Below are 13,503 nucleotides of genomic sequence, written 5' to 3'. Positions count from 1 at the left end.
CCGTGGGCCCTTCCGTCTTACCCGGCGCCAGCGGGACCCCAAAGCAGTCCGCCAAGTGTTGCAACGTTCCCAAAAGGACTGCACAAACGTTATAGGCAGCCGAGCCAACACAAGAATCATCCAGGTAATGGATGACCGAGTTGATGCCCGACACGTCCCGCACAGCCCATTCCAGAAAGGAACTGAATTGTTCAAATAGGGCACATGAAATAGAACAACCCATGGGCAGGCAACGATCTACGTAAAACCCCCCGTCCCAACAGCACCCCAGGAGCCAAAAACTATCCGGGTGCACAGGTAAAAGCCGGAATGCCAATTCCATGTCCGACTTTGCCATTAAGGCCCCCTGTCCATAACTCCGTACCCACGACACAGCCGCGTCAAAGGAAGTGTACGTTACCGCACAATCCTCCGGCAAGGACAGGTGATGGATCAACCGGAAATTGTTGGGCTCCTTTTTGGGGAAAACCCCCAGCGGGAGAAACCACCAAGTGAGGAAGGGGTGCTTCCCAGAACGGGCCGGCCATGCAGGCCAACGCGACCTCCTTGCCGTCGGATGCTGCAGTGCCGACTTCACATTTTTGGCCGGGGGGGGGGGCGCTGACAACGAACAAGGAATCTAAAAGCATGAAGTAAAACCCGCCTCCAGCAATTGCACCCCGCCCTGTCGGGATACTTAATGAAGAAAGGCCGCATCCTTTCCACTCGTACCGGAGTCGTCCCTTTTGTTGACAGAATCTCCAGGGCGCCCTTTCCCTTTCTTAAAATACTTGGCAAGGGCGTGGGACCCCCCCGCAGCCAGAGCACAAGTGCTTGAAATGGCAGTTAGACCCAAATTTACAGGTGCCCTCCTTGAACTGCCGGCAATAGCCCCAGCACTTTTCGGTCAGTTGTCCTGGGGTAGCCGAACCTCTGACCCCCGGCTAAAAAAACTGGTTGGGAGCCCTCGCCGCCGTCATCAGCTTCATCCACAAGCTAATGTCCTTGTGATCCCAGCAAAGTGAAGGTCGGACCGCCATCCGCTGCCGAAACTGTTCGTCATACCTCCGTACGTCCGGTGCGCCTCACTGATGGCCTCCAGATACACGAACAACGCTGAGCAATGCTCCGGCGTCTTCTCACCCACTACGCTTGCCAAAATGGCAAATGCCTGTAGCCAATTAGAAAAGGTACGGGGGATTAATCTATACCTCCGCTTCTCCTCATCTTCCTTCTTCCGCTCCTCCGGCTTCAATCTGTCCAGGTTTAATTTTTTCAGCGGTAGCAGGGTGAAGATCTCAATGTACTCACCCTTCCAAATCTTCTCTTTCACTTCCGGCTTCAAGTGAGCCCCCAACGGTCCCTCGAAGCAAACGCAGACCTTGCTTCTCTGCGAATCCGCTAGCCGCACCTGGTCCGCGCTCTTCTCCCCTGACTTCTCAGAAGTCCCATCGGCCGTGGGGGCAGCCGGGCTCGTCGGCGTCTCCCCCCCAGCCACTAGAGCCACCGGAACTACCGAGGGCGAAGACACCCCAACCGACGTCCCTGACACGGCCATAACCGAGGCCGTCGCCGGCGTCCATGCCTGGGCTGGCCCACTCGCCGCACCCACCTCAAACCTCTGAACCAATTCCTTCAGGCCTGACAACAACCCCCGAGGCCCTCCTGCCTCCCTCCCGCTGCGGCCCCTGTAGATGGGGTTTGGCCCGCCAACCCCGTGGACCCGCTCCCCCCGCCGGCGCCCCCTGCGAGCTACTCCGCCCTAACAAATCATGCAACAATGTAGAAATAGAAATAGAAGAGTTACACTCACCGGGCTGCCCAGGCAGGGACTCGCAGCCGCCGCACTTGGACCCACCGCTGTCTCCACGCTACGATCCTCTCCACCGTCCGACTCTGACAACTCGCCCTCCGATTGTTCGCTCCCCACAGCTGGCTGTGTTCCAGAAGGACGCCCGGATGGGCCTGCTCCACCATCCAGGGGTCTGCTATGCAGAGCTCTAGAGTCCCGGCCCCCCCTACCGCCAGCCCCGCCATCACGTCTGGGAGAAGGGCTCCTGCGCCGACTCCTTGACAACACGTGCCACTTCAGCTACTCCTCCTGGGCCCTGGCTGACCACATGACCACCGCCATTGCCCCTGGGGCTGGGGGCCACCACACCGGGTCAGGCCCCCACCCGCTGGACTGCTGACCCCGGCTGACTGTCCTCCACTGCTCCCTCTGCTGCCCCGGCCTGGCCCAGGCACCGACGCCGTGCTGGGGGCGCCGACTCCTGGGATGCTCTCGACCCCCCAGCCACACTCCCTTGTCCTCTCCTTCTGGCCCCACTCCTGGCAGCGTACCTGCTACTCCCTTCCCCCGATGGGATGAAGGCTGGGGTCACCATCGTCCGCTGTGGCCGCTGATCTGCACCGGCCTCTCTCTGTGGGGTGATGTGCGCCGTCTGTGGGGGCCCCCTGCGGCCTGCTTCAGGGCTAAACCGCTCGGGCGGCCTGGAACGCCGCGCCCGAGGTGTCTCCGCCGCCCCCCTCTCACCGCCGCCTCCCGCTCTGCTGCAATGGCCGCTATCTGGGCCTGTAGCCATGCGGCACTCCCGATCGAGTGCAGCCCTGAGCTGGGCCAGTAAATCAGTAGACGCCATGGGTACAGTCAGAGCGGCGAGGGTCCCGTCCAATCTCGTCCTCCTCTGCTCTCTGACTGACCCAGGCTTCCGCTCGGCTTCCCAGCGAAATGGCTGGCTCCGCCCACATCCCCGCCTACCCGGGATCCTTAAAGCGGCCCCTCTCATCCTTCCTAAAGACGGCGACAGTGCCTTCAAAGCAACTGTCATGCCGTCCCTTCGCCCACAGCCTTCAGCTGTTGCTCCGTGGACTTTCTGTAAAATGGTTTCAAATGAGGTTTGCATAGGGTATGGGACATCCTGTACTAGAAGTGACCATTCTTTTTTTCTATTTATTGGAAATTTGTTATTTATACATTTATACACCTCCAAAGTCGAATAACGTGACATATCTCCAAAACGCTACAGTAAAATGATTTCAAATGAGGTGTGCTTAGTGTATGGGATGTCCTTTATTATAACTGAACATTCTTTTTTTCTGCTTATTAGAATTGAGGTCGTTTTAGGCCTCCAAAGTCGAATAAAGTGACATATCTCCAAAACGCTACAGTAAAATGGTTTCAAATGAGGTGTACTTAGTGTATGGGACATCCTGTACTAGAACTGACCATTCTTTTTTTATACTTATTAGAATTGAGGTCGTTATAGGCCTCCAAATTAGAATAATGTGACATATCTCCAAAACGCTACAGTAAAATGGTTTCAAATGAGGTGTGCTTAGTGTATGGGACATCCTGTACTAGAACTGACTATTCTTTTTTTCTACTTATTAGAATTGAGGTCATTATAGGCTTCCAAAGTCGAATAAAGTGACATATCTCCAAAACGCTACAGTAAAATGGTTTCAAATGAGGTGTGCTTAGTGTATGGGACGTCCTGTATCAGAACTGACCATTCTTTTTTTCTACTTATTAGAATTGAGGTCGTTATAGGCCTCCAAAGTGAAAAAACATGACATATCTCCAAAACGCTACAGTAAAATGTTTTCAAATGAGGTGTGCATCGTGTATGGGATGTCCTGTACTAGAACTGACCATTCTTTTTTATTACTTATTAGAATTGAGGTAGTTTTAGGCCTCCAAAGTGGAATAACATGACATATCTCCAAAACGCTACCAAAAAATGGTTTCAAACAAGTTGTGCATAGTGTATGGGGTGTCCTGTATCAGAACTTACCATTCTTTTTTTCTACTTATTAGAATTGAGGTCGTTATAGGCCTCCAAAGTCGAATAACATGACATATCTCCAAAACGCTACAGTAAAATGGTTTCAAACAAGTTGTGCATAGTGTATGGGATGTCCTGTATCAGAACTGACCATTCTTTTTTTCTACTTATTAGAATTGAGGTCGTTATAGGCCTCCAAAGTCAAATAATTTGACATATCTCCAAAACGCTACAGTAAAATGGTTTCAAATGAGGTGTGCTTAGTGTATGGGACATCCTGTACTAGAACTTATTAGAATTGAGGTTGTTATAGGCTTCCAAGGTGAAAAAACGTTACATATCTCCAAAACGCTACAGTAAAATGGTTTCAAACAAGTTGTGCATAGTGTATGGGATGTTCTGTATCAGAACTGACCATTCTCTTTTTCTACTTATTAGAATTGAGGTCGTTATAGGCCTCCAAAGTGAAAAAAACATGACATATCTCCAAAACGCTACAGTAAAATGGTTTCAAATGAGGTGTGCTTAGTGTATGGGACATCCTGTACTAGAACTGACCATTCTTTTTTTCTACTTATTAGAATTGAGGTCGTTTTAGGCCTCCAAAGTCAAATAATTTGACATATCTCCAAAACGCTACAGTAAAATGGTTTCAAATGAGGTGTGCTTAGTGTATGGGACATCCTGTACTAGAACTTATTAGAATTGAGGTTGTTATAGGCTTCCAAGGTGAAAAAACGTTACATATCTCCAAAACGCTACAGTAAAATGGTTTCAAACAAGTTGTGCATCGTGTATGGGATGTCCTGTATCAGAACTGACCATTTTTTTTCTACTTATTAGAATTGAGGTTGTTATAGGCCTCCAAAGTCGAATAACATGACATATCTCCAAAACGCTACAGCAAAATGGTTTCAAATGAGGTGTGCTTTGTGTATGGGACATTCTGTACTAGAACTGACCATTCTTTTTTTCTACTTATTAGAATTGAGGTCGTTATAGGCTTCCAAAGTGAAAAAACGTGACATATCTCCAAAACGCTACACTAAAATGGTTTCAAACAAGTTGTGCATAGTGTATGGGATGTCCTGTATCAGAACTGACCATTCTTTTTTTCTACTTATTAGAATTGAGGTCGTTATAGGCCTCCAAAGTGAAAAAAACATGACATATCTCCAAAACGCTACAGTAAAATGTTTTCAAATGAGGTGTGCTTAGTCTATGGGACATCCTGTACTAGAACTGACCATTCTTTTTTTCTACTTATTAGAATTGAGGTCGTTTTAGGCCTCCAAAGTCGAATAAAGTGACATATCTCCAAAACGCTACAGTAAAATGGTTTCAAATGAGGTGTGCTTAGTGTATGGGACGTCCTGTATCAGAACTGACCATTCTTTTTTTCTACTTACATAGTTACATAGTTACATAGTTAGTCAGGTTGAAAAAAGACACAAGTCCGTCCAGTTCAACCTTAAAAACAAATAAATAAAATAAAAAATAATCGTACAATCCAGATACCCAATTTTATGCCCACAATTGATCCAGAGGAAGGCGAAAAAAAAAACCCAGCAGAGCATACTCCAATTTGCTACAGCAGGGGAAAAAAATTCCTTCCTGATCCCCCCAAGAGGCGATCGGATTTTCCCTGGATCAACTTTACCTATGTTAGTACCTAGTTATATTATGTACCATCAGGAAAGTATCCAGGCCTTTCTTAAAGCAATCTACTGAACTGGCCAGAACCACCTCTGGCGGGAGTCTATTCCACATTTTCACAGCTCTAACTGTGAAGAAACCTTTCCGTACTTGAAGATGAAATCTCTTTTCCTCTAGACGTAAAGAGTGCCCCCGTGTCCTCTGGGTTGACCGTACAGAGAACAACTCAACACCAAGTTCACTATATGGACCCCTAATGTATTTGAACATGTTGATCATATCCCCCCTTAATCTCCTCTTCTCAAGAGTGAATAAATTTAGTTCCTCTAATCTCTCCTCATAGCTGAGTTCCTCCATGCCTCTTATCAGTTTGGTTGCCCTTCTCTGCACTTTCTCCAGTTCCCCAATATCTTCCCCAAAATTCTACTTATTAGAATTGAGGTCGTTATAGGCCTCCAAAGTCGAATAACATGACATATCTCCAAAACGCTACAGTAAAATGGTTTTAAATGAGGTGTGCTTAGTGTATGGGACATCCTGTACTAGAACTGACCATTCTTTTTTTCTACTTATTAGAATTGAGGTCGTTATAGGCCTCCAAAGTCGAATAACATGACATATGTCCAAAACGCTACAGTAAAATGGTTTCAAACAAGTTGTGCATAGTGTATGGGATGTCCTGTATCAGAACTGACCATTCTTTTTTTCTACTTATTAGAATTGAGATCGTTATAGGCCTCCAAAGTCAAATAATGTGACATATCTCCAAAATGATACAGTAAAATGGTTTCAAATGAGGTGTGCTTAGTGTATGGGACATCCTGTACTAGAACTGACCATTCTTTTTTTCTACTTATTAGAATTGAGGTTATCATGTATGGGATGTCCTGTATCAGAACTTACCATTCTTTTTTTCTACTTATTAGAAATTAGAACTTTATAGGCCTCCAAAGTCGAATATTGTCATTTATCTCCAAAACCCCACAGTGAAATGGTTTCAAATGAGGTGTGCATAAGGTATGGGATGTCCTGTAGTAGAATTGACCTTTATTTATTTCTACTTATTAAAAATTAGGTCGTTATAGACCTTCATAAAGTCGAATAACGTGACATATCTCCAAAACGCTACAGAAAAATGGTCTCAAATAAGTTGTGCATAGTGTATGGGACGTCCTGTAACTGACCATTCTTTTTCTAAATAATTTAAATGAGGTCTTCAAGGGCCTCTGGAGTCGAAAATGTCCTATATCACATGGGGTGTGTATAATGTATGGGACACTGAATACAAGATAACCAAAAACATATGCAGTAAATGTATTTAGAAAGAGACACTTTATTTTTTCTGCTTGTGCTGTAAACATTTACATAAAACAATGTATTGAGATGTGACCTATAAAGAAAAAACATTAGTCAAAAACAATGTGAGTTTTAACCTCTACAGACCCGTGCTATAGCTGAAAGACGGCTACAGTGCAGACCTGAACTGCCGGGAGAGCGTTCCAGGACGTCCTCACGTGCTCGAGTGGCCTGCGTGCCCCCTGCAGGGCGCACTCAGTGATCAGCGAGTCAATGCTCTTCTGTGCCACCTGTCATTGCACAACAGTGCTGCCTACCAGTGACCACGAGCACCATCCATCAGTGCCACCCATCAGAGCCCACAGTGCCACCTATCTGTGTCCACTACCAGTGCTCATAAGTATCACCTGCCAGTGCCCATCAATGTGACCTATCAGTGCCCATCAGTGCCTTCTCATAAGCACATATCAATGAAGGAGAAAAATTACCCGTTTGCAAAATTTTATAACTATGAATTTTAACACTATGAAACATTATTTCTTTTCTTTTTTTCAAAATTTTCCATTTTTTTTGTTTGTTGTTTTAGCAAAAAAAAAAAAAAAAACCTCATATGTGATTAAATACCACAAAAAGAAAGCTCTATTTGTGTGAATAAAAATGCTAAAATTTTCATTTGAGTACAGTGTTGTATGACCGTGCAATTGTCATTCAAAGTGTGACACCACTGAAAGCTGAAAATTGGTCTGGGCAGGAGGGAAGTTTAACCCTTTCATGACTAAGCCTATTTTTGGCATTTGGCGTTTACAAGTTAAAGCGGGAGTCCGCCGGGACTCCGCGTTTTTTTTTTTTTTTAAAGTCAGCAGCTACAAATACTGCAGCTGCTGACTTTTAAAATAGGGACACTTACCTGTCCAGCGCGCCCGCGATGTCGGCACCCGAAGCCGATCTCTAGATCGACACTCGGGTGCTGCCGCCGCCATCTTGGGTATGGGAATCAGGAAATGGAGCCTTTCGGCTTCATTTCCCGGTTCCCTACTGCGCATGCGCGAGGCGCGCGGCGCAATCAGGACGATCCCCGCTGCCTCTGGGATCTGTGTGTTTCCCAGCAGGCAGCGGGGCACTTGCGTAAAGGGGAGGGCACTTGCGGAAAGGGGCGTAATCTACGCCCCTTTCCGCAGACAGCTATCCCGGAAGTGGGTGCAGTTACCTGGATTATCCAGGTAACTGCACCCCCCTCCCCCCTGAAAGGTGCCAATTGTGGCGCCGGAGGGGGGGGGATTCCGATGAGCGGAGGTCCATTTTAGGGTGGACCTCCGCTTTAAAATCCATATTTTTTTGCTAGAAAATTACTTGGAACCCCCAAACATTATATATATATATATATATATATATATATATATATATATATATATATATATATATATATATATATATATATATATATATATTTTAGCAGAGACTCTAGAGAATAAAACAAGGATTGTTGCAATATTTTATGTCACGCGGTATTTGCGCAGCGGTGTTTTAAACGCAACTTTTTGGGAAAAGTTCCCCTCCTGCATAACAGTCGAGCGGCTTTTAGCCGCATAGGTTGTTATGGCTGGAAAGCCAATCGCCCGCTCAGAAAAACGGTACCGGGATGATGCCTGCAGGTACGGGCATCATCCCGGTATAACCCCCGGAAGCCGAGTACGCACATCTGCGTACGCTCAGCGGCAAGGGGTTAAGTGCCCAGTAAGGAAGTCGTTAAAAAAGGATAAAGATAGAAAAGAGAAAGATAATAAAAAAAATAAACGCTTGTGCTGTAAACGTTTTCATAAAACAATGAAAGCGAGATAAATAAAGATTGAAAGAGAGAGAGAGTGAGAGAGAAAGAGAAAAAAGAAAGAAACAGAGAAGAAAAAAATAAAGAATGAAAGCAAGAGAGCGGGAGAGAAATAATAAGAATAATTAAGAATTCAAGAGAAAGAGAGAGAGAGAGAGAGAGAGAGAGAAATAAAGACAGACAGACAGGGGCAACTCAAGCACTCTGAAAGCGAGTTCTCTCTCTGCTGTTACTGAAATTACCGCAGGGGCGTACCTAGAGCATTTGGCACCCGGGGCGGATCCTATATCTGACACCCCCCACCTTGAAATGTAAAAACATCACATTGTGCCCCCATGCATACTTCAATATCTTTTTGTCACTACTGTGTACGCCCTCTCCACAACTGCACCTCTGGACCCCTTTTCATTATATGGCACCCTGCACCTCTGGACCCCTTTACATTACACAGCACCCTGCACCTCTGGACCCCTTTTCATTATATGGCACCCTGCACCTCTGGACCCCTTTACATTACACAGCACCCTGCACCTCTGGACCCCTTTACATTACACAGCACCCTGCACCTCTGGACCCCTTCATATTACACAGCACCCTGAACCTCTGGACCCCTTCACATTTCACAGCACCCTGCACCTCTGGACCCCTTCACATTACACAGCACCCTGCACCTCTGGACCCCTTCACATTACACAGCACCCTGCACCTCTGGACCACTTTACATTACACAGCACCCTGCACCTCTGGACCCATTTACATTACACAGCCCTTGTACCTCTGGACCCCTTTGCATTACACTGCACCCTGCACCTCTTGACCCCTTTAAATTACACAGCCCTTGTACCTCTGGACCCCTTTACATTATATGGCACCCTGCAACCCTTCACATTACACAGCACCCTGCACCTCTGGACCCCTTTACATTACACAGCTCTTGTACCTCTGGATCCCTTTGCATTACTCTGCACCGCTTGACCCCTTTAATTACACAGCCCTTGTTCCTCTGGACCCCTTTACATTATATGACACTCTGGACCCCTTCACATTATACAGCAGCCTACACCTCTGGACCCCTTTACATTACACAGCCCTTGTACCTCTGGATCCCTTCACATTATACGGCACCCTGCACCTCTGGACCCCTTCACATTACACAGCAGCCTACACCTCTGGACCCCTTTACATTACACAGCCCTTGTACCTCTGGACCCCTTTGCATTACACTGCACCCTGCACCTCTTGACCCCTTTACATTACTTAGCTCTTGTACCTCTGGACCCCTTTGCATTACTCTGCACCCTGCACCTCTGGACCCCTTTACATTACACAGCCCTTGGACCTCTGGACCCCTTTACATTATATGGCACTCTGGACCCCTTCACATTACACAGCAGCCTACACCTCTGGAGACCTTTACATTACACAGCCCTTGTACCTCTGGATCCCTTTACATTATACGGCACCCTGCACCTCTGGACCCCTTCACATTACACAGCAGCCTACACCTCTGGACCCCTTTACATTACACAGCCCTTGTACCTCTGGACCCCTTTGCATTACACTGCACCCTGCACCCCTTTACATTATACGGCACCCTGCACCTCTGGACCTCTTTATATTACACAGCAGCCTACACCTCTGGACCCCTTTACATTACACAGCCCTTGTACCTCTGAACCCCTTTGCATTACACTCCACCTCTGGACCCCTTTACGTTACACAGCTCCCTGCTGCACCTGTGGACCCCCCTTACAGACACCCCCTAACAGTTCTGGACTCCCTGCATTTTACACAGACCCCCCACTACAGTGTAAACACCCCATTACAGTGCAGACTCCTACAGTGTAGACCTCCACTACAGTGCAGACCCCTACATTGTAGATCTCCCCACTACAGTGCAGACCCCCCATACTGCAGACCCCTACAGTGTAGACCCCCACTACGGTGCAGACCCCTACAGTGTAGACCCCCACTACAGTGCAGACCCCTACATTGTAGACCCCCCCACTACAGTGTAGACCCCCCATAGTGCAGACCCCTAAAGTGTAGACCCCCCACTACAGTGCAAACCCTCCACTATGGTGCAGACCCCTACAGTGTAGACCCCCCATTACAGTGCAGACCCCTACAGTGTAGACCCCACTACAGTGCAGACCCCTACAGTGTAGACCCCCACTACAGTGCAGACCTCTACATTGTAGACCCCCCACAGTGAAGACACCTACAGTGTAGACCCCCCCCCCCCCCAGTACACAACCTCCCTACAGTGCACAGACCCCCTAACACAATACAGCCCCGTTCAGAACACACTTGGAGAGCCCAAGGTAATGGCTTCGCATCCGAGCCAGTCTGCACACCCGGGACCCGGTGTTCTGCCTAATAGAGTCCGCCTATCAAATGCTGTCCGCTCCGTACTGCGCATGCGCAGTACGGAGCAGACGAAGCTTCGGAAAAACTTCGAAGCTGAACGGCGCCTGCGCCGTGAGTGGAGGAGGTAGCCCCACTATCCAAGCGGACATAGGGTTGAGAATTTTAGAGGGCCCCTCGCGGGCGAGCTTAGCTCGCCACGCTTCGGGCTCGGCCTCGCTGCGTTCGGTTCTTTTTTATTCTAACTCTATGTCCACTTGGATAGTGGGGATAGAACCTGGACTCACGGCGCAGGCGCCGTTCATCCTCGGCAATTTTCGGAATCTGTGTCCCTGTGTACTGCGCATGCGCAGTACGCAGGGGACACCATCTGATGGAGGACACTATTTTACAAGACACCGGCACAACGATCATACATGCAGGGGGAGAGGGGAGGCGACTTCACTGTGCTCCGCTGTGACAGCCGCTGTAGAGACTGAGCTGAGCCGAGAAGGGGTTGGGCCGACTGGCCTCGCAGCCGCACCCCCGTAAACTCGGGGCGGGCTGTGTGTTTTGTCACTACCGTATTCCTCGTAATAGGCGCACACACCTTTTGTTTTTGACGGCTGGCTAGACCGTGCATTTCCAAACCACGGCTGGCTTGACCGCAGTGTGTTAACCATTGTTATACATACAGAATATTAAAGATTGTGGTGCATCATGTTTCCATCCTATAACATTAGTAGTAAACATAGAAAAGTGAGGGGAAGGCTGGGGAGAGAAAGGGCATAATGAGATGTAAAGTTGCCCCTGACCTGTTTGGTACATTTATATTTAGATTAAACTCTGACATGCCTCTTTAGCAGTCTTTCCATGAAAACGGTAGAATAAGACGCTGCAGTGTAATATTCAAGAGCCCAGTGTTGTTCAGACGTTGGCCAGAGCACAGTGGAGCAATACTGTAGGACAGTTTGGTAACCTTCGGTGAAGAATGACCCTTTTCAGGTTTGTGGCGTAAATAGAAATCAGAGTGTCGTGAGGGAAAAAAGGCGGGATGAAGGTACGTGCTAAAGAGCCAATGAGGAAATGCCGAAGTGACGTGCTATAAAAGATGACTCAAGAGGTAAGAGAATGCCCCTGGTTTAATTTTATGTGACTTGTGGAGTGTCAAGTATAGTTCGAAGGCGCAACAAACTTTATTTTATCCTACATGTTCCCTACTTTCCGATTTAGGATTTGCTAAATCTTTACACTAGGTATTACTTCAGTGAATTTGATTTGCAGTGACAAACATCGCATAACTGAAACTATCTGTTATGATCAGCCCCACTTCAAATGGTATTTACAGACCAATTTGAAAAAGAAAAGCTGTATACCTGCAACTCTTCACACGGAACAACTTTGCTCATTACGTCATATACTGGACTGAACCAATAAGTGGAGCTGTGGTTGCCACCAATCCAGCGGAGAACTGAACAAAAGGGACATCCTGATTGGTTCCGCGTTTGCAATCACGTGATCGATAACGTGCCAATGTAGAGCTGGGAGAAGGCTGGTGTCTGCGAAGTTCCCGCCAAGTGCTAGCTCGCTGGTTGAACTGGGGTGGATAAGATTTTACGTAGGATAAAATATTCTGGAGTTATATTGTTTGTAGGCGCATACTCAAATGCCGGGAAAAGAGGAAACTGGAGTGGTGGACGAGGCTGCTGAGAAAGGAAGTAATGCGCTGTCAGGTGAGTTGAAAAATGTTTCAGGTTTTTATAGCCATCCCACTTCATGTCGTGTGCTGTCTAAAGTTAAATGTGGAGACTGAGCGAAAGTAGAGAAAGTGTAGTTGGGAGGTCATTTGGGTAGTAATAGAGGTTCTTTTTGTAATAGTGTACTGTTATATGTCCTGTGTGCTTGCTAAGCGAGGGTTTCAAACTGGCGGCCATCCAGCTGTTGCGAAACTACAAGTCCCATGAGGCGTTACAAGCATTACACCCTCAGGCAGAGCCATGATGTGACTTGTAGCTCTTCAACAGCTGGAGGGTCGCCAGTTTGAGACCCCCTGCTAGAGGTTACATAAGGCATCGTTAAATGTTACCACGTACTTGCTTACCTGTATGAATTAACCCTTTTGCAGTTTTCTTACACATTGCAGCCAGATTTTGATCGCATAATAGTTTTCACTATTAATGCAGCGTTTGGGCTGCAAACTATAATATTGTGTGTGTGTATATATAATTATTTTTTTTTTTTTTCCTGTCCCTTTTACAAATGCTTGTGCTCTGCCTGCATTGAGATCCTGAAGCAAGTGGTGAGTTGCTTATTTTCATGTGACTAGCCTCTCCATGAATCAGAGTTCTCTTGTAGTTTTAAGAAGAGAGAGTTCCATGTTAATCTAAACCACATTGGCCTGGGTTTTACCCCCTCATGACCGAGCACTTTTTGCAATTTGGCACTTTGCTACTTTAATTGGTAATTGTGCGGGCATGCAATGCTGCAAATAAATAAAAATTTGCCTCGCTTTCTTTTGGTGCCATTTGATTACCTCTGGGACTTTTTATATATATATATATATATATAAAATAAACTCTAATTTCGGTTATACATTTAGGTCAAAATGTATTC

The 13,503-nt window shown here is 47.0% G+C and overlaps 1 protein-coding gene across 3 annotated transcripts in view; it reads left to right on the top strand.

Moving 5' to 3' along the window:
* The first annotated feature begins 12,410 nt into the window (after nucleotides 1–12,410).
* CHAF1A (chromatin assembly factor 1 subunit A) overlaps nucleotides 12,411–13,503 on the top strand; it is a 623,099-nt gene continuing 622,006 nt past the window's right edge. The window contains exon 1 of one of the 3 annotated variants that reach the window (XM_077475776.1): nucleotides 12,411–12,623. In XM_077475776.1, coding sequence (XP_077331902.1) covers nucleotides 12,557–12,623 — 67 coding nt within the window. In that variant the 5' untranslated portion in view covers nucleotides 12,411–12,556. The remainder of the gene's footprint in view (nucleotides 12,624–13,503) is intronic. The other 2 variants (XM_077475775.1, XM_077475778.1) reach the window with 2 other exon arrangements.

Source organism: Lithobates pipiens, unplaced genomic scaffold (genome assembly GCF_037356315.1).
Source record: "Lithobates pipiens isolate NorthernLeopardFrog02 unplaced genomic scaffold, aLitPip1_a1.2 Scaffold_13, whole genome shotgun sequence".
NCBI lineage: Eukaryota > Metazoa > Chordata > Amphibia > Anura > Ranidae > Lithobates > Lithobates pipiens.
The sequence above is the reverse complement of the archived record's forward strand: the minus strand, read 5'-3'. Positions and strand labels throughout refer to the sequence as shown.